General features: G+C 37.2%; 1 protein-coding gene across 2 annotated transcripts in view; it reads right to left on the bottom strand.

Moving 5' to 3' along the window:
• The window catches only part of LOC100710580 (disks large-associated protein 2), a 106,771-nt gene that overhangs the window by 13,140 nt on the left and 71,852 nt on the right, over positions 1-21,779 (bottom strand). For both annotated transcript variants that reach the window (XM_019346265.2, XM_019346268.2), the window contains 3 exons: positions 14,078-14,122; positions 9,249-9,305; positions 638-996 (listed from right to left, as the gene is read on the bottom strand). In XM_019346265.2, the coding sequence (XP_019201810.1) occupies positions 638-996; positions 9,249-9,305; positions 14,078-14,122 (461 nt within the window). The remainder of the gene's footprint in view (positions 1-637; positions 997-9,248; positions 9,306-14,077; positions 14,123-21,779) is intronic.

The raw sequence follows: 21,779 nt of genomic DNA, 5'->3' as shown, positions 1-21,779 counted from the left end.
TGTTTAAGCAGTAACATGATGGGAGCTACCTCAGCCGGTAGTGAAGGTGTGTTCAAGAGGTGAAAAACATAAATCACCAATTTATCCTTGCTGCTGGGTTCTTTTAATAAGCCCTCGGTAGTCTTGACATATGTAAAGGTCAACAAGACTCCATAGCCATGCACAGTGGTACATTTGGGTATTAGTCACAATGAAAAAAATGACACATTGAACTAGTGCGGACACTTGTAGTTTGTCAGTTCAGCATTTTAATGTCTTTGTGCCCAGAGACGAGGGCGATCATTTTCTGTGGTGAAATATTATTAAATAATAAATCACTTTTAGCGTATTTAAAAAAAATCACTTTTTTATACATTTTGACAAATATCATAGAAGCCAAAATGCCATCGTAATTTTCATTCTCTGATGCATGACCCAAGTTTATATGATTAAGAGCAAAGAGTGGAGATTATACTGAATGTCTGATTCACATTGGCAATCTGTTTATCAAAATGAGAAGTAGCCTTTCAGCCAGGACACAACAAAAGAAGACAAATGGGACCTTCCTGGCACTTGGTGTAATCAAGGGAGTGGAGGGAGGTGGGGTTTAGCAATAGAGGCGAAAGAGGCAGTGAGTGGCCCACGGTTATGTTGTTACCTGTATCCCAATAGAGGAACGTGGGGTTTTGAGGTACTCCTCAGCCTTGGACACCAGCACTGCTTTGTCGCATGTCTGGACCGAGGTGTGGCTGCCTAACGACGCATGCCTCTTGCTTGCTGCTGACTCCATGGCCATGGTAACCGCCTTGGTGCTGTCCAGGCTGTCCATGGAGCTGTAGATGGGACGGCCGAGACTGTCTGTGGTCCACAGACCACCCCGTGGATGCCTGCCCTCATGGTAGGCATCTTGGGTGGACTCTGTACTGCTCTGGGCTGTTACAGAGATAAGAGGCTTGGTGGTGGTGCGCGGGGGCACAGGAGGTGGAGTCTTCTTGTAACTGGGAGGATATGATACCGCTGGATAGCACAAGCAAGATGAGAGGACGAGGACAAGGCAAGACAAGGGTAGAGGATAAAAACAAAAAATAACATGAGAATGATAAATGTGGCCAAAGCTGACGAGTGTGTGATAGAGAAGCTTCATAGCTTGATGAGAGATTAGGCATTAGGGCACTTAAAGGGAGGGAAATGTCATTAAGGTAGAAAGCATCAGCAGCTTTGTAATATGTCCGTGTTTATTGGAAAGTGCAATGAAGGATTATGGGAAGATTTTTGGTCTTTCAAGTGCAAATGAGAATTTGATGGTAATCCATCCAGATGGACCTCACAGCAGAATTGGAAACATACCAATTTCACTTGCTTTGCAAAGGCATATTAAAACACCTAACATTTAGTTGTTCAGCATAGAAATTTTGACGCCATTCAATTTGTAGGAAAATAGTCTTGGTAGAAAAAGCATAGTTCAATTTAGTTAAATATATATAATATCCTCTTTCAAGTATGATCTCCATGGTAAATGTAGGATTTGTTTGCATATATACATTTTAATTTTATTAATCTGATGCTCTGGTTTTTGTTTTAGTAATACAATTCAAGTAGAAATGCTATGAAACTCCCTACAGCTACCTACTTTAGCCTGACTGGATCTATTAGTGAAATCTTTCTTTTTTTATATATTGCTATATACATACCAGAGAGTAATCATGTTCCTTAATTTTATAATGGCATCTATCTGTAAAACCCTAGTTAATTAAGCCAAATCCAAAGGTTGCTCCAAAAATAAGCTTGAGTTTAATGGGCACTCGAAACTGGTGTTTCTTTACCACCAAACAAAGCCCTAAATGAACCACCAACCAGATTAAGACTGAGAGTCACAGCTTGAATAATTATAAGCTATATCGAGAAAAAGCCATTTGAAACATCAGTCATTCACCTCTGCAGCGCTTTTGATGTACTTTGAACATCTCCCACTCAGGCACACATAGAAAAATATGCTAGTTTTCAGTAGCATACTGCAGGAATTTCACAGCAAGCTTCAGATGTTGACTCTACACTGACATAGAAAGGTGCAGACAGTTTCTAACATAGCAAAAACACACAATCAACTTTTGATTGCAGGTAATTACATGCAATAAGTAATAAAAAGCCACACTGAAACCTGTTCAAGCGAACCTAGTCACAGATTTGACTTCCTTCCAACTGGAGTTCTGTAAGACACAGCGGGTGAGTACCAAAATATAAAGAGCACAGTGACTCAGACAGCATGCAACTCAAAGCTTTCTATTTTTGCATCCTGGATTTGTTTGACTTACTGAAAGAAGCTGAAAATGTCACAGATTGCTTGGTACCAGAAACAAGCTGAATGACACAAATGTCTGAATGTCTCTACTCTACTGTCTGTATTTGTTTACTGGCACAATTATCTCGCCAATGTAACATTTTCAAGTCAATTCGTTAATTAGATTTTTAAATAAAATATTAAAGATGCTCATTTGCTTTTTATTTTTGAAGATTTTGCTTTTAATCCAACAACTGAACATAACACTACATTAGAAGGAAGTTAAATAAATATAAAGTACAGATCGTTTACACAGTAGCCTTCAATAGTAAGACTATGAACTTAAATAGAACAACAGTCTTCAATAATGTCATCTATAATATCTATTATTACCAACTATACCAAGTCAAATGTTTAATTCTGATTTACTCACGATATTTTCAAAGATATGTGAAGCAAATCCCATTTTATTTCTTGAACATCAACCTAAATGTATATATTTATATATACAGGCCTACTACAGGTAACTTTTTGGTAAATCACTTGGGACACTTTGAAACATCAGCTCTTCCACATTTTTTCATGTGAGCAGTGTTTAAGTCAACTGGGCCAACTATTTAGCAAAAATGGGCCACTCGTACTGCAAAGTAGACATTTCCGATGAAACAAACTGACTTAAGACTGAATCTTGAGATCAGTTTGATTGTATAATGAAAAAATATAACATTGCATTTAAATGTAATCTAACTATCACCTCGTCTTCACCTCTCAACTATCAGCTCCTGGTGGAGGGATCCACCATGAAAAGATTCATAACAGCAGACCTATCTAACCCCAGTGAACATGGACATTTTAAAGAGGCTAACAAAGGTAAAGTGGGTAAAGCTAAAGCTAGCCACAGCTAAGAGCCAGCAAACAAGCTAGCAGCCTTGATATGAGTAGTGAAAGGAACAAGGAAAATTATGGCAACGAGGGAAAAAGGGAAAATGTTGGATGTTGTGCTGGAATTATAAACATACTGCAAAAATCATGTAAGTGTCTGACATTTATTTTGTCATATAAATCTATTGCACCTGCTTTTGGTTAGTAAGCTAAAACCTGTCAAGTAAAGGCAGACGTGCAGCAAAGATCCTATAACCTACTGGCGTTTGGTGAAAGTTGTTATTTTCTACATTTTTAGTGAAGTATGGTTTAGTCACTCCTTTTGGAGTTCAAATTAAATTGATTAACTGCATTGCTAGTTGAGGTCAGCTACCATAACTACCTTCTTTTATTTGTCACAGCTGTTGTGTACAGACTAGGGTAAAGAATCAGCAGCTAACTCACAACACAATTAGTTCTCTGGTTTGTTCCTCACACCATGTTTCCTTCTGTTTCTTCTGCTGTATTGCAACTTAATTTCAGTTTAACGGTATTCATTTTGGAAGACTTTACATTAAAAAGAAAGCGCACGGTTTTGTAAGAGAGAGTCTGCCTGTGTATAACAGAAAATATTTGCATCAATAACCTAGCACAAGAGGAAGCAATACTGCTGTATGTGTTGAATAATGTTCATTTTCCCAACCCTATTACAGACCTACTAAATACAAAAAAATGCTAATACATTGAGGAAGTTGTTAGAAAAAATCTGCATTTTTGTTTGTGTTCCAGTCTCTAAATGCAAAAGTAAATTTAAAGGTATCAAAGCTGTTAATGTTGCCCAATGGTGGTCTTCCTTGAGTCTCCAACATTCTTGTAAGAGTGGGAATGACCACTGTGTTGTTATTGAATAACCAAATAACTGAGCAATCATATAATTTCCTGCAGATGTAATGACTGCACACCCGTGTAATGAAAAAGAAATTAGCCTCTAAGTTGAGTCAGCACTACACAGCTGTGCTGCAGTTCATTCATGTACATCATGACTGTCTGGATGAACTGACATTTGGAAACAGATTTGTTGCCCTCACATTTACAGTTATGCACTGGACAAAATTATCGAATAATTTGCTTAGGTTAATGTTGTTTAGTGAAGACATTTAATTTGCTGACTCTACTTACACTGTCACCACTTAATAGGCTTCTGAGAGTATTGTCCTACTTCAGTGTGGGGAGGGGGAATCACAACATATTGCAGTAACACCTAATGGACACCAGATGTCCCCGATGTAGACTGTACTGTACTTTCCATGTTTTCCATCTATTAGTCTGGAAATTTTATGAATGAAATTTTACGTGCGTCTGTGACATGTACTGTATGTATTTTTTATGAATTTCCTTGTTTTAGTAATATCATTATAGGAGTTGTTTTTCAGTTGCAATATCTGTGAGAGGCATTCACCTGTGAAGCATAACACTATAGCCCTGTAAAACCCATTGACAAGTGCTTATTTTTTTTCACCTGCAGTCATGTGAAAAAAAGGTTTTCACGGGAATCTAGCAGTTCTGTGAAAAACGAAGTACATCCCATGATTCAATAACTTTTACAGTCATCTTCAACATCAATTACTTGAAATAATAATTTTCTGTATGACTTCATCAGTCTCTCACAATGTTGTGGAGGACTTTCGGCCCACTTTTCTTAACAGTGTTGCTTCAATTCATTGAGGTTTGTGTGCATTTGATTATGCTCAGCTCTCTTTATGCTCAGCATTTCTATCAGGTTGAGGTCTGAATTTTGACCTGGTCATTGCAACACCTTGATTGTTTTCCTTTTAAACCATTCAGAGTCGCTGCGGTGCTTGGAGTAATTGTCCTGTAGTACGAGTCATTTTCAGCCAGCTTTAGCTGTCAAACAGATGGCCTCATATTTGCCTCGAGGATACTTACATACAGCATACAGAGGAGTTTATGGTCAACTCAATGACTGCAAGGTGCCAAGGCAAAACAAGCCTAAATCATTACTCCTCCACCACCATACATGACAGTTGGTATGAGGTTTGTGTGCTCATATGCTGTTTTTGCCAAATGTGGCATATTATGACCAAACATCTGTCCAAAGGACATTGCCCCAGAAGTCCTGTGGATTGTCCAGATCCACGCTGCCATGTTCTTTTTAGAGAGACAGGGTTTTCTTCTGGCAACCCTTCCAAACAAGCCATACATGTTCAGTCTTTTTCTAATTCTGCTGTCATGAACATCTCCAACTCTACTTCCTGTAGAGTTGGTGATGTAGCATTGTGTTTTTCTGAGCTCTACCCAGATTGTGGCTTTGCCTTAGCACACAGCACAATGTTTCACACCAGCAAACTGCCAAAAATTACAACTGGTCACACCTGTTGATGATCAATAATCAAATGCATTCAAATAGCAGCACCTGACTGCTACTTACCCTCTTAATTACTATGGACAGAGTAAGGGTGGATGTAGTTTTTCATAAGACTTCATAGACCCTGTAAAATCTCTAATTTCACAGGACTGTGTGTACTGAACTGAACTGACAATTTGAATTCAGAATAAGAATACATTTACAAGTGAAGTCACTCTATTAACAGTCAAACAGTCCCGCCCACCTGGCCCCTTAGAATGAGCTGATAACGACCAATTAATTTAGTATATTTAATGAAGCCTGGAAAATTTTTACCTGAATACTATAAAATGCTACCTTAAAGTACTAATTTTGTAATTTTAATTTAGCATTTCTTAACATCACAAGTGCAGGAGATGCCTACATTAATTTACAGTTTGCAGTCAGTGTCTACATGAACTGCAATCAAGTCAATTTGACATCCATCTAAAGGCAAAATGTTTTTGTTCAGGGCAATATTTTCTTTAATCAGATTTGACCATTATTATTATGCAGTTTGTCATTTCAACACCAGAATTCACACCAATTCAATGTCTGTGACATGGAGTAACAGTAACAAGCATTGGCATTCTGGATGTTTTATCTGTTTTCTTATCATTTCACTGTGACAACTACAAAAAGTGCATTTTGGGTAAACTCCCAAGGACCATATCACCCTGCAGGATATGCGGATTCTTAAAATTTTTTTTTAGCAAATTCTACTTTTTATACATATACTTTGACACCAGGCTCATCCCCTTGCAGTGAATACATCTGTGTTTTATGCTGTTGTTAACAGTTTCGTCACATCAATCAAGGAATTACAGATCCTGAAGAGGTTAATCAAAGTCCTTCCAATCACAAGCACACAAAAGCATAAACCTACAGATCCTTTTTGTTTTTGTTTTGCAGTTAGCTGATTTTATATGGCACAAATGCCATTTAACGTAATACTGGGTCTAGATACTTCTTCCTACTCTTAATCTGTGAGAACAGGAACCCTCCTTGTGCAGACACTGCCACAAGAAATGACATTTATAATAGTGCTGTGATTTGACAAGTTAGGTAACTGCAGTAGAGTTTCTGGATCTAATCTCTGGTTAAAGTGGGGAGTCATTGTGTACTGTGACAAAATGTGACTGCGCTGAATATAAAACACCTCTGCAGAAGTCTTATCTTTTCTTACACAAGCATACTATCCAACAGAGTTAGAACAGTCTCAACTCCTTCAGTAACATATACCAGAGTTCTTTGTTTAATTCACTTGTTCACTGTAACACAGCAGTTTGGGTTGGAACCATGGAGGAAACTGTAAAATTATGCTGTGACTTTTCCAGAGCAGTTATGAATTTGGTGTGACTCATCAACAGGCTGGAAGGAACAACCTCGAGCTCTAAGGAGGAGGGGGGGGGGGAATCTGATGCTGGCACTGACAAAGAAGCCTCGATAATCAGTGTGGCTGTGCATTCACAAGTCTTGTCACATTTTTTTTTCTGTACTACAGGAAGTCAGAGTATTAGTTTTTCTCAACTTCACAGCACCTTATCCTCTGTCCTACGCAGTAATACTGAGAACCAGTAGGAGTCCTTGAACACAATAAATCCCTTACCTAGGGCCAGTGACAGTGGGTTTGTCTTCTAAATACTCAGCTTTTGTTAAAATTTTTGCTAATATAGTCCAGGGAAGTATCATGTCTTTTGTTTAGTCAGTTGTGCCTGGCTGTGTTTGAATTTGATTGTTTGGCTCAGCACTGCTGCACTGGGCACTTCAGCAAATAAACCCACACGCTGTAGGTGCAGCCAAGACTAAATAGACCTGAGTGCCATGTCATAAAATTGTGTTGCTCCTCTGCTTAAATGTACAACATTCGTAGTATTACTAATAAACAGTGAGGACCCAGGTAGCTTTTCCATTCAGGACAGGCATTTTGACACATCAACAGCAAAGATTTGTCTCTGCATTTAACCACAAACAAACCACTGTAGCCTACGTATCATCACCACAATCTCTATGGTTAGTTTCTATTGCCTTTTCTAAATTCTTCATCTGCACTGGAGAATTAACGGTGTGCATGACATAGCTCCTCAGATTGCTTGAGGTGCAGTGCTACAAAAACTGTTCCCCTAATTAATTGATTGGTCAATCAGGAAATTAATTTACAACAGCTTTGACGTGCATTTAATTATATAAATTGCAAATGAAGCAGAAAGGACCGACATATTTGAATTCTAGATTCAAAGTAGTGATCATACGTATAACCTATACAACACTACACACCTGATTATTGATAATTAAAACAATTTCAGGCCTGAAGAAAATATTACATTTAGGTATACTTTTAATACAAAATTTGGAATGCGTTTGTTAGGTTATTTAATACAATATAATTGAAATATTTGTTTTAGATCATGGTCCATGCCAACAGTTTTTGGAATGTTAAAAATCATAGATAGGGACTGATTATTTATTCATTTACTTCAAGGCTGACTGGGGTTATTTTTCATTGTTAGCACTCATGAAATGTAGGTCTGAAAAGTGAATCAATCCCCAACCTCTGAAACCTCTGCTACTATCATGACATTTACAGGGTTGCAGACCAGAGTGCAATACTACAAAGTGAGATTAATGGGTTGGCGATAATCAGATTTTCCTGTGTCCTGAAAGTATCTCTATTTTTACCTGGCTAAATCACTGTGTGGTAAATTTATGCTGAACACACAACCTGGTCGAAAGCAGGTTATGTTAAGGTTTTGATTTAAAATCATTTTAGGCTACCATGTTCTAATCATTTAAAAAAAAAATTAATATTATATTTTGAGCCCTTTTTTTGTGCCGCGTTGATTCTGGGCTGGGAAATATGTTTGTCCAAGCTCTATCTTACTAACATCACAAATGAAGCGCAGCCAGTTTAAAGTTTCATGGCTCTAATGTGTTACTTTAACATTAAAAATAAACTAGCCACCCCCAAAATTTGCTGCCCCCCTCCCAGTACCCCCTGTGGCAAGACTGTCCTGTGTTGGTAATGATTTTAATAAATGTGAGCACAAGAGAGGAAGACACCCTACAAAGAGTTTCAACATGAACTTGTACTTTATTCCTACGTATACAATTTTTGTCATTCGTATTATGTCCCTGACGATTTCCCGTCGTCACCCCTACTGCTGTGTCCGGTGCTACCCCAATATTTTTAGTGGCCCCTATATGGCCACCCCTATGAAAAAATTCTGGAGGCGCCCCTGCCGTGATTAAGAGGGTATGGCAGCTCTAACCATGTCTGGTCTGATAAAACAGGCAAGTTTAGCAGATGCAGGCTCAGCAGCACTTTCAGATTAGCATCTGTGAGAGTGTCTGAATGTAATACATTGAAGCAGCTGTTTTGCCAACACTCCACCTTTTTTTTCATTCATATTTTAAACCTCCTGTGGATGTTGACAGTTGACCGTGTCTCACACTGCTCAACCCTTTTATTTATGCTTATTTTTATAATTTAATGTACTTTTTTGAAAAATCAAGATGTACTGCTGTGTTTCTGAGCCTGTTTCAGATACCTGGTCCTCATCTGTTTATATTCTTCTGATTTTCCTTTTTTTCTTTTTTTTCTTTTTTTAGCAAAAATGACATCACCCCTTTGCTTTGCCCATGGATTTATGGCTGCGACTGAAATGCATGTCTGCAAAAATAAGTGCTAGTATGGAGGGAAAGAAGAGTATGGAGACGGACTGGTACCTGGAGGTGGCTGAGCACGATCCACGCTGCAGGAAGTAGGGAGACGAAACTGAATCCCTGTAAGGAACAAGCAACACTGGTTAGGCAGAAAAGATGCAGGGTAGGAACACAGTAATGCTCAACAGTAAATCATCTTGTCATATATATATATATATAGATACCTACCATAACAGACTAAGAATTATTGAAAATTGTTTACAGGATATATTGTCTTAGTTTATGCAATCCTTAATTCAATCATTTACAGGTGATAAGAGAGAGAAACACAGGTATGCTCAGTTTACATCAGTGCTTTTGTTTTTCCCAATAGATCTAAATGCATTTGTTTTGCAATCATTTCTTATGCGTGATTTACATTAACAGTCCTACTGTGATGAACTTAATGCTTCACATTATAAAGAAAACACATTTAAATGCTCATATTTGCTAAACCCTAAGACACTGACTGTGTTTCTGTCTCAAAATGCAGATGTTCTAATGACACTGGCACAACTTAAACACAGTTTAATGGGCAATGCTCATAGGCAGTATTCCTTTGAGGAATCAAAACCTTGTTTCTGATAACAAGGCTTTTATTGTCAGAGATGAGTGAGAGTGTATTAGGATAGACTTTGTTCTGTTGCATCTGCCAATATTTTATAAAAACATCTTTGTACATTTTAAAATGAAAAAAGAATGCCAAACGATGATCTGACGAGGCTAAACAAAAAGCCATTAAGCTATATTTATTTTAGTCAAATTAGGCTGAAAAACCTTCAAAGAGTCAATAAATATGTAGGCTATTAGGAATTTTGCCCATCAGTGTTGCCCGAATGTCCTAACCATTTCTCAGGATCTCGTGATCTGTCAATACTTATCAGGTCTGCGTTAACTTGTAAGTCAGTAGACAAGTCATTAATGCATAAAAACATTCACTGTAACATGCATTATCTAAATCTCTACTTTTTTCATATTACACATACTTATAAGACACAGAGCATAAATCATCACCATAAATATGAAAAAGCAAGCCATATTAAAAAATCCAGGATGCAGTCAAATATTTTTGGATTATTTCAGTTAATGGTTTTTCATATTATTTCATATTGAAGTAGTTCTTTCTGTAAGATCAGCAAATTGAAATCAGACTGCTGAATTAGCCAATCCAGAACATGTACTTAGACTACCAAAAATGAGGTTTAGACAGTAAGGAAGTTAGATGAGATGTGCTGAGACAGCCAGACAAAGAACATGTTTAGACTAAAAAGTAAAGCAGTCTCCTATTCCCATTCTTAATATCAAGACTGCCTTTGACTGATGTAGTAAAAAGCATTGCATGTTGTATTTACGCATATGGATGTTTTTGAGGTTTCACTTTTGGCATTTTTAAAATTTTACACAAAAATGTTATGATCACCCTATGACCAAATGCGTTTCTCTTTGTATTTGATCTCACGAGTTTTAGTCACACTTTACATGAAGTGCAAGTACACGGCCACACATAAAAAACACTTATCACTACTTTACAATTACAATTAAATTAAAACATTTAAAATTTGCATATTTTGCATATGCGCTTCAGATTCCCAATTGACTATATTGGCACAATTAGGGAAATTAAAAAAGAAATCTTTATACTTACTTACATGGACTTTATGTGAAGTGTAACCCAATACTATTCCATAACAATAATTTTGGTGCAAAAAATATAACAGACCTCCACTCTCGTGCTTTTCAGCCAGACCTCTCAAACCTTTTGCTTCTTTGTGTTCAACACTTAAATTTCAGAAAAACCGTTGGGAAAAGTTCTGACAGTGTCTCCGCTCCGTCCGACTCCCGCCATTTGTGCCAGAGGCTGTTCTTGCCATAGTTGTGGACTCAGACTGGCAAAGAGGCTGGTAAGATGCTGTTCTTACTCAGATCAGGGTTGTGGGTTAATGATATGCAATGACTGACGAGCTGTGTACATGAGCATGGGGGCTGCAGATGTAACAAAATGAAGGTGAAATCTTCCAGGTCGCTGTGTTTTATTTAACTCTAGCTATAGAGAAAGAGGTAATGTCTAGTTTCACTTCAGTTTGACAAGGATAATGATAAAAATGGGACTTTGGTGTTTCTGTTATCTGAGTAATTTTGATGCAATAAAAAAGATTTCTTAAGGAATTAGAGACAAGCGCATACTTTATATGGAAAACTAGCAAAAAGTATTTTCTGTTTTAACAGCATACATATAGCATGTAGTATACAACTTTTTTCCCCTAAAGTTACATGCCAGTTCTTTTGTGTATGCACTTTGACAGAGCCAAAATAAATAACTGTGTCTGGCAAAAGCAACAAGGAAAAAAAGAAATAGAGAATTTTCTTTTCCTTGTTCCTATTCAGGCCCTATACTCTGTCCTGTGTTTAAATCTGAATATGGCACTGGTGTTTTGAAAAGATGGAGTGGATTGATTGGTAAATGGATGACTGAATGGATGATTTGACGTAGGACAACTAGTTATACTTGAGGGTGTGTAGAGGTCAATTGCAGATGATTCTATTGGGTTTACAAAATGTTTAAATTTAAATTTGTGTAGCCCTTTCTTTTACAATAAAACAAACATGTTGTTCATTGCCACATACATATATACATACAGTGGTGATGCCCCCATGGATGCAAGGTGGATTAACCTTTTATGTATGAGTATTTCACAACAAACCAATACAAATCAATGGCCTAAACTAGCATTTCAGCACTTTTCAGTGCATTTGACCCCATGATGAAATAGTAGATAAGAGTCCCAAATTAAGTCACCAAAAAAGTTAACCAACTTTCACAGATTAAAGAAGCTGCGAGTCACTAAAGTAATAGCCCCCCCCCTGTTGGCTGTTAAAGCCAAAGTAAAGTTACTTGTACACTGTAAGCTCAAAGGTGTTGTCAAAAACAAAGACCAACACGAGAAAAATTAGAAAAGGGTTTCCTGAGATTAGGTTAGAATATTTTGAGTGTTCAAAGATAACATGCTGGACTAATGTTGGGAATTCAATAGCACTCCATCTAAAACGTAAGCAGGCCTATCCTGGACGCTGTACTACGAAGCAAGATAAACATACCCAGGGTATGTTAGCTGGCTTCACTTACCCTAACATTAGTAAAAAGGTGGTTATCAACTCAATAAGTTGACCCAGGGATTATCAGTCTAGCTACAATTGTATATATGACCAGTGATAAACATGGCTAGGTAAACTGGCAGCAGAGCAACAGACTTTTCAAAAGAAGATAACACTATTATTGGAAAAATATGAAGAGGTTAAATACACAAATAGATCTAAAGTAACAAAGTTGCTGCAGACAAATGACCAGTATGAGAGTCTTTAATGGGACAAGCACTGCACATTATTAACAGCACTGTATTGTATGAGTTTGTGTGTGCTTTAAACCCATTGGTGAGTTAGACAGAGAAGTACCTAATGGGCTATATCAATATAGGTTATCTATCTGAATCTAAGAAGTCTGCAAATATGCATTTTTTCAGCTGCAGCCCTGATGAGGTTCAGCTATAGGAGTAAAGGTTTGACATTATGCAATTCAAGCATAGGCTTAGACTATATGCAGTATTAATTCTGTTATAATAAATCCATGAGTCCAAAAATGCACCCTGTTACAGGATCGCAGATTAATGCTTTCTAAAAAAGGAAAAAAATTGGACCCCAACAGGAAAAAACAAGGAATAAAGTTCCTTGGTTATTGGTCATTAGGTGGTGATTTCATAGCCTTTAATCTTTAATCTTAAACAGAACCTGCTCCAGAGCATCTTAGGTCTGCAGAATTAGTTACCATGGTGATATACCCCTAACTTTATAACAGCAAAAACCCAGGGTTAACTCCCAAGCTGCCTGGATAAGTCCAAATCCTGCTTTGTAGTACAGGCCTGTGGTTTATCAAAAGATTTATGTTTCACAGAAAGTGAGAAGTAACTATAAGATATGACTGTTAGTGGGCTAACATGTTCTAGGTTTGCTACAGTATATCTAGTCATCTCATTATGAACAGAGAGTTTAAGATTACTCATAAGCTAATTTATCTACTGAGTGCCCCTGATTACAAGTTAAACATCATTTGTAGCCTGCTTGAAAAAATCCACTTTTTGGTATGTTTAAAAATAGACATATCAGTGTCCAAAATACCCAAATCTTCTACCATGATGTGAGACGGTAGAATGCTATAAAATACCATTTACACCACCCCATTTAAAATGAACATATCTTTCCCTTAAAGCTAATCCTAAAGCAACTGCTAAAAACAAGTGACTTTACTACATATTAACAAAGGTATATTAAGCATTGATTTGTGGTGGTTTGTAGAAGAAAGCTATTATGCTGGTCAGAACCTGACTTAAACACAGTGTGTGCTGATTTTACTCCCCTCGGTTTTCGTAAAGAAAAATATATACAATGGTTAAAGCAAGAGGGTGAATCACTGCTAAAACTAATGAATTTAAACAGAACTGTAATATTAAAAGAAATGAACAAAAAATTAATTATGGTCTTTGTTAAAAGGCTTCATGCACATCTCAGTTAAATTAGGTGGCAGTTGTGCAGAAAAGATTTTAAAAGTATGATATTGTTCAAAGTTGCCAGTGTGCTAACACTAGGCCAACATGTGGGTATTTTTTTGTTATATGACAAACTACTTAAAATTGAACTCTATTCAATTTGGAAACAGATGAAAACAATGAAATGTATTATACATACTTATACATGATGGTGTATTTAACTTATGATATCTCATTTTTATCAAGTGAAAATGTTAATGACAGACAAAATGTATGAAAAACATACAAAAAAGATAGAATAAAGCGGTTCCCTACCAGACCTACCGTACTCTCTACGCCCCCCAGCTAAGCTACGGAGGCCTAAAATGGGGGAAACGACAAAAAAGGAAAACAAACAAACAAACAAAAACAAAAAAGGTGATAGCTTAGTAGAAAAGCAAGACATATTGAGAGGGTCAAAGTAAAAGACACTGTGCCAGGTTCGTGTTGTGTATTTGCAGTGTGTTGAAGAGTATAGATTTTGGACACAAAAAACGCTATCAGTGCCGTAAGGTCAGTCGCATCTTTGAACGCCACTGTAAAGCTATGATCCCTATTTTTCCATTTTGAATTATCATAAACATCATAAACATTTCAATCCATTGTTTTATATCAATTTATGAAAAATACATAAGGCCAATAAAAGTTTGAAATAAATAATCACAAGAAACACCACAATAAGCAAAAATAAAGGAGGAATAAACGTATCACACAGTTTTCATTCATTTAACAAAATAAGCATAAGCTAACAAGTGCAGGCTAAACTATCATTTAAAAAGAATGCTTTCTTTTCTTTTCTTTTTTTAAATTTGACAAAATCTGATTCACTTAACAATGCAGTCTGAGATCCCTGAAAATTAGCTTGTTTTCTCCAAGACACCATAAATAAATGCAGGAAGAGAACACAGGGATAGAAAAAGATTTATATTGAAGCAGTATTACAGGTTCAGGTGAGATCAGATTCCATCCAAAAACCCCTGTCCCAATAACTGGACTTCACAGAGTTGGCACAGTTGTTGCATCATATCTCTGGATGACAAGGAAATGTAAACAAAAACTAATGGCAAAATTGACTACATATTGAAACATATTAGATACTGTAGACAGAATTTCTTACAAATAGTTATATATTTCATTACAGAAAATATGGTTGCATGATAAAAAATAATTGCAAATACCCTTTGTCTATTTCTTCTTCAGTCTGTTTTTTTAATATGTATATCCTTCACATATATGATTTGAAAATATTATTTAGATCTGTATTTTTGCTACATTTCAACTTGCTTCAAGGGAAGGGTAATATCTTTGAGCAAAATAATAAAATGAAAATGAATGACTGGATTAAACCTATATTTAAAAAAATTGGTGCGTTCCCTGGCATCGATCTGTCATGAGTTTGCAGTTTAGTTGTATATAGATCGAGAAGAATGTTAAGCATTTGTACAGCATTTCCAAATATATTATTGGAGGCCTATTTTCTAATTTGGCTGTATTTGGTAAAATTGTTATATGATTATTCAGTTTTTTGTATGCAGTGTCACAAAACATGTAGATGCTACTACATAGCTGGAATCTCATCCCCCCCAAAAATGGTAGATTCTTAGGTACATACAGGCTAAATTAGTAGAAATGTGGATGAAACAATTGTTTTGCAGCCAACACTTAAGGAAACCTTAGCGTTGCCCATGGCTCATGCAGAAATAAGAAAGTTTTTTTTTCCAAAGAGTCACCAATATTTTCTGAAAATGTGATTCCATTTCCGACATTGATGATCGTCATGAAGGCTCAACATAAACGCTCATATCTAAAACTGCTAAAATGTAGCTACATACAACAGGAAACAAAGGACTTGCATAGAATGAATGAATGCAGATTGGAGACGTCACGATTGGCCAGTCTTCAGCACCTTTAAATTAGTTTACATTCCCCAAACAATGGGAAACAATGTAAGAGAATGCCACTGCAGTCCCCACTTAAGCATTCAAAAAGCAGAATTATGAATACAAGCCTATCCAAAAAATTTTTCATGTATGTATATATATATATATATATATATATATATATACATATACTTCATACTAAAATGATTATAGGCTAAATGTTGTCACAGTCATATGCCTTTCACTGTAATCTTTTATGATTTAATTATGCTAATCCAACCTTTGGCTGGTCTGTAATGAAAAACTCAAAGTCTTATGGTTAGGTTAAAGCTAAATTAAATGTTTTAAAAATTTATAATCAGTATTGCAAATAGTAGACAATCATAGCAATACACTTGAGCTTATCCGTATATGTCCTAATAAAACCACAACTTTGGACTTGCTGTCAAACATCCCCATGTACAGATTGAAATTTAGTCAGGTGTTTGAGCTCAGGTTTCACAGCTTGCTGAAACAGGTGTAGGATACTCCTACAGCAGAAACTCAAAAGGAAATGTCTGCCTTCCTCCTTTTGTGGCTTCAACATTAATTCTGATTCACCTTTGTTACAGCCTTTGTACAAACGTCAGCTTATCAAAATGCCACTTTTTCTGTGAATATTGTTTTTTTGGGTCGCGCAAAAGAGGAAGAAGAACCACTCTCTTTATAAATTGAGAGATGATGCCTCTTCTTTATTTAAAGTCCTTGCCGAAGTTTCACATTTCAGTCGGGGTTTGATACATATAGGCTTCCAGTGGTCCTGTGCTGCAGTCCAAAGATAAGTCCTGTCAAACTTGTGATGTTTGCTGTTGGACTCTTTTTCCACACCTTTCAGTATTAACTTTGGTATGCCTTGCAGGTATAACGTGACAATGGAGGGGATGAGGGCAATATCAGTGGCTAATGAGCAACTATTATTTTATAAGTAAGAGGCAAAATGAGCAGTTAGCCAAATAGAGCAGATGATTCTGGACTCCCACCCATTAGGGCTTGACAGGAGCCCAGCTAAGCCATCACTAGTGAGGCGGTGTTAGTACATTCAGTGGCACTATACTGCACCTCTGGGGACATATCGAAGAGGTAGAGGCCCTCAGTGGCTCTGATTGTCTACTTACAGGGACCAGTGTCTCTCTGTTATTTTTCAGAGGTGATGAACTGCCACAGCATTTTATCACTGGAGAAATATGATAGGATTTAGTTCAAATATATGGTTTTTTTAGAGCTAAAATAAAATAAATGTGACTAATTAAGACATTTTTCATAACAGTTGAAGAACCTTCACTAAAAACAACAGGTGAAACACTGTTATGAACTTCCGACTTCATCATGATGTGCAAAAAACAGTGGGGTGATGAACAGGATGAAACAAATGAAGATGGATATTGAAGACTGGTAAACGTGTGTTTGGTTTAGAAACCCAGTTACTACTTTAACCCCTCTCAGCGCTTTCAGAACACAGTATGTTTGTAACTGCAAACAGTACAAGTATTGAATATAAGTTTCTCTATTTACAAAATGATACATTTATATACATAAACAGAGTTTCAACATAAATGCAGTTTGTGCAGGAATGAGTTGAAGCCAGTACATTCAAACTTGATAATTTCTGTGAATTCCCCTTTACTGTTTTACGCTTTGCGCGCTGTTTGACTTCGTAGTCAATCAGAATAATTTATCGTAAACAATTCTGGTCAGGGACTAGGTCCTCAGAGCCTTGAGACAGTGCAATCCATACAGTGTTCCAGAGAATAGGACTTTTAAACAATTTATGGGGGTTATGACAGATTGTTTTCATCACTACCTGCTGTTTCCTAAACTACTGTTTGATCTTTATGCTGCGTGGTTCATCAGTTCACCACTGAAAATATGCTCATTTGTTGGAAATTAAAAAGAAAAATGCCCATTTCAACTGGAACTGGCTACAAAATGGAAGAAGGCAATGGCAAAGGAATGCTTTGATCACGATAACTGAAACATAAATTATATATCAATATATCCTTAAATAATGTATTCATCTTTAATGCATTCATTAAAAAACTAGGGTTTATAAAGTTATTCACAGTATTTTTTCAGGTGCTTAAGAGAATGTTTCTACATGAAGAGAAACTGGAATGAACATGAGCTATTCAAATTCATGTGCAGAAACAGACTGACATATGCGTCACCTCACATTGGCTGATAGTTGAGTTATATTGTTGAATATCCCTCAAATTTCCAATCATGATTACTTAAATTGGCTTTTTTGAGTATTTAAGACAGCGGAGGGAAGATGATGCTGCACTCGTTGGCACTTGAGGATCTGAATATCAGTCACATTCTCCCTCAGATTATGATGTCACCTCATTCTGGTGTGAAACAAAATAATTACTTTGTTCGATGGCTAAGCAACACACTTGTTAAAAGATTGCTTGAACAATAGTGTAACCTGTTCAAGAGATAACAGACTCTGTGTCTGCATAGAGTAAAGGGACATCTAATAACAGCATGGTTCTGCTCTCCTTTTCTGAATTTTCAGGTTTTCAGCCCGTTTTCCTTATTTCATTTTCCAATTACATGTATGTATGGCTAAAATGACATAGACAGGTATGACATGGGCCCACTGGTGTACTTCCTGCTCCACAGTTCTAGACTGGCGCTTCTGTGACCACCTGTGTGGCCGGTTGTGTCTGGCTGCTTATGAGCCTTTTGCTTTTTGTTGATCTCCCATGGGAAATCCTCTATTGGAAGTGGGCTGGCAGGGCTGCCTGACCCCTCTGGCGTGCTTTCAGGAGTTCCCTCTATAATCTCAATTCGAGGTGGGTCCATCAAATCCATGATACTGAAGGGTGCTGGCTCGGGTTGGCACATCACTGACTTGTCCTCTGTGTTTTGTCGTACAGACCAGCTTGAGCCTGCTTGAATTCCTATGGAAACTCTGTCATCTGTTTGTGTGGTGCTGTCGCTGCAGGGCTCCCGGCACAAAGTCCACATATTGTAGCACTGAGTAAAGTTGAAGAAGTTGCTGTTGAAAGTTTTTAATTCCCCACAGACATCTCTGCGCAGCTCTGCTAGCTCGTAGCGCATTGCAGAGATTTCATCCTTCCACTGCAAGTTGAAGGCAGCGACCATGTTAGCAGACTCCTTAAAGGCCTGAATGGCCTGAGGAACCGGTTGCTCAGAGGTGGCTATTGGTGAGGCGGTAGGGACCCTGTATGAAGGCGGAGGTGCCGGTGGGATCGAGATGGCTGTTACCGTGGAGCTAGTACTGTGCTGGCTGCGTGCAGCAGCAGTTTCTCTCTCTAGCCTCTCGAGCTCCGCATAGGCAGAGGAGCTAGCACCATCATCATCCTCGATCATGTCATCATTTAGTAAAGATGTTCCATCCAATACATCATATCCCTCTGGAAGAAAAATGTGAATATGCAAACAGAAGGACATTCAGGGTGAAAAGAACAGCTGGAGTGGGATTTGACTCGGATTCTGATCTACAGTATAACACATATCTATGGAAAACATACAGTATGTGAGTAGAAAATTCCAAAGATGTACAAGATCTGATCCATTGATTTCCCATTTGGTTTGACAGATTTAACATTAAGTAACGCATCTGCACCCACTACAAGCAGTCTGCATTAGAAATGTAAATGGCTAAGTTTATCGGTCAGCCAAAACCTGCTTAAAAAAATGCACCTTTACTGAAATATGTTTTTCAGTTCTTTTACTCCACAAAGGCAACAATTATGACCTAACTCACATACTGTAGGCTTTTCACAATGTTTTTACACTGCCTTCTCAGTCATCTCAAGGCTTCTTTCCATCTTTTCACTGCACAGCACAACAAAGAGTGGAATTAAACATGAAGTACATCAATCATTATCAAATCATAGATTCATTTTTTTCTGAGAACCCTTTCTCAAAGCATGTCAAATGTTTCTGACTTACTTAAAATTTGTGCAATTTTGTGCAAAAGAAAAGATGCAAAGGGAGTAGAAGAATCACAAGAAGCAGATATGAACCCTATTGAACATATCAGGTCCAAGGTGGCTGATTTAGACCATGTGAAATATTCAAACCCGGTGAGGGCTGCACCAGGGAGAGGCTGCAATCCCACAGTCCAAGACAGTTGACAAAATCACTGCCAAGAGTTAGACTCTGCCACAAGTGGCCTTTTGAAAAGAAGCCAGATTTTCATGAAAGAAAAAAAAAAAGTTCACACATGTACAACAGGTAGATGCTGCGCTCACAAATGATTGGAGACAGTGGCAATGCGATAACATTCACTGCTATTTTATGCTGCGACATGAAAACATTCTGAAGAGTCTGGGCAGAACATACCTCATACATTTACACTTACAATGTGGTCTAAGAACACTTAAAATAGAGACGTGGTAAACAACTCACAAAAGCCAGCATCACATTCATCACTGTAATCAATGTTCAGCGTTACCAGCGCTCTAAAAATAAATCAACATGTCTGAGGTTTTATGAGTTGTTTGACACCATGTTTGCTACTTGGGATAACATAAGGCGATATTTCTACCAACTACATATAAACTTTATCTGCTATTTTTACTGAGAAGGCAGTGCAAAAACACACATATACATAGATATATGTATGCGTGTCAACATTAAAATACCTGCAACAATCATCACTGATGCCTCCAGTTGTTCTTTCCCCTTGGTTATCCTTCAAGAGATGGGTGGTCAAATGGAGAGGGGTTTGCTGTTCGTCTGCCCTACGGAGCACCATGGGGTCCCTTCCCCACTCAAGGGCCCACTAGCCTCAGGGTTTGGGTCATAAGTTGCTTACAGTTTAATAATAATAGTAATAATCTAGTACTGAAGACTAACATAAAAACAGGATTCCATGAATAAGCGATTCTCTCTTTTAGTCTGGTTATTTTATTTTTATTTTATGGCCACTATTCACGCATAATAATAGTGCATCCCAAAAAACAAGTAATATTTACAGTACGGGTTGAATGGGAGGTGACAGTACTGTATATTTTATCAGCATCCAGGGAGTCCTTTCTCTGAGCTGCTACAGTCTTATATTGCATGTTGTAATCAATGCATTATGCTAATCCTGGTAATACAATTTCAGAACATAATGTACAGTCAACTGCTTGTTTTCGCCCATGTTGAGCTGACAGATTTGGAGCAGAGTTAAATGAATAGCGTTAAGCAAATAAGACGGTGGGATTGGAGAACACTCCTTTGTCCTCAGTACTTCTGTCACATCGTAGAAATCGTAGATGGAAACCCAATTGAGGATGAAAGGATAAAAAAACAAAACAAAAGTCCAGATTCAACAAGAAAACAAAGCCAACAAAATGAATAAAAGTGCAAATGTCTCCAATATTAAATTGACAGAAAAGTGTACAAAAACAGTAAAAATCCAGGTAATCCATAATATTTAAAAATGCATGTAATTAGAGAAAAAAAATGTTTCAATAGGGTTCATAGCTTTACTCTTGCAGGCAAACACCAAATACACTCAGTGAGGGAGTTACCGCAAAGACTGTGCTTGCACAAAGAACCTGAAATGCTAAATAAAGGGACATATTGTTTGAACTGTGTCACAAAAAACCTTGAAATTATTGCATTTTGTAAATATATATATATATAAAAACAGCTTTTAGTGAAACATCAATATGCAAGAGTCGCTAAATAAAGCACATTGATCTCAAAAAGTTTGCTTCAAAACATGTAGAGTTTAGGTCCACTGTCACACAAATATTGTAGCTACAGTGAAATATAAGCAGTAACTGTAACTGCACTGGAAATATCCAGATGAAGATGACAGTTGTTGAGAAGCTTAGCCCTACAGTAACATTGACATATCATTCATTAGGACATTCGTTAGCATTAACTCGAGTTTCATGCAACACAGTACAACAATACTGTTACCAAAGTTTTTTTCTTTCAAACTCTAACATGTATAGTGTAGTTTCTTTGTGCAACCAGCATGTAGGTGTGCATATGTACTAGCTGCTAAAGCTTGTTGACTTACCTTAAAGTGTTTGTTTTTTAACATTTTTTATTTTATGTAGCCAATTGCAAGGTCCGTTACAAAGTTT

The sequence above is a fragment of the Oreochromis niloticus genome, linkage group LG15, assembly GCF_001858045.2.
Source record: "Oreochromis niloticus isolate F11D_XX linkage group LG15, O_niloticus_UMD_NMBU, whole genome shotgun sequence".
In the NCBI taxonomy this organism is placed as follows: domain Eukaryota; kingdom Metazoa; phylum Chordata; class Actinopteri; order Cichliformes; family Cichlidae; genus Oreochromis; species Oreochromis niloticus.
This window is presented reverse-complemented; position numbering and strand designations above follow the sequence as displayed.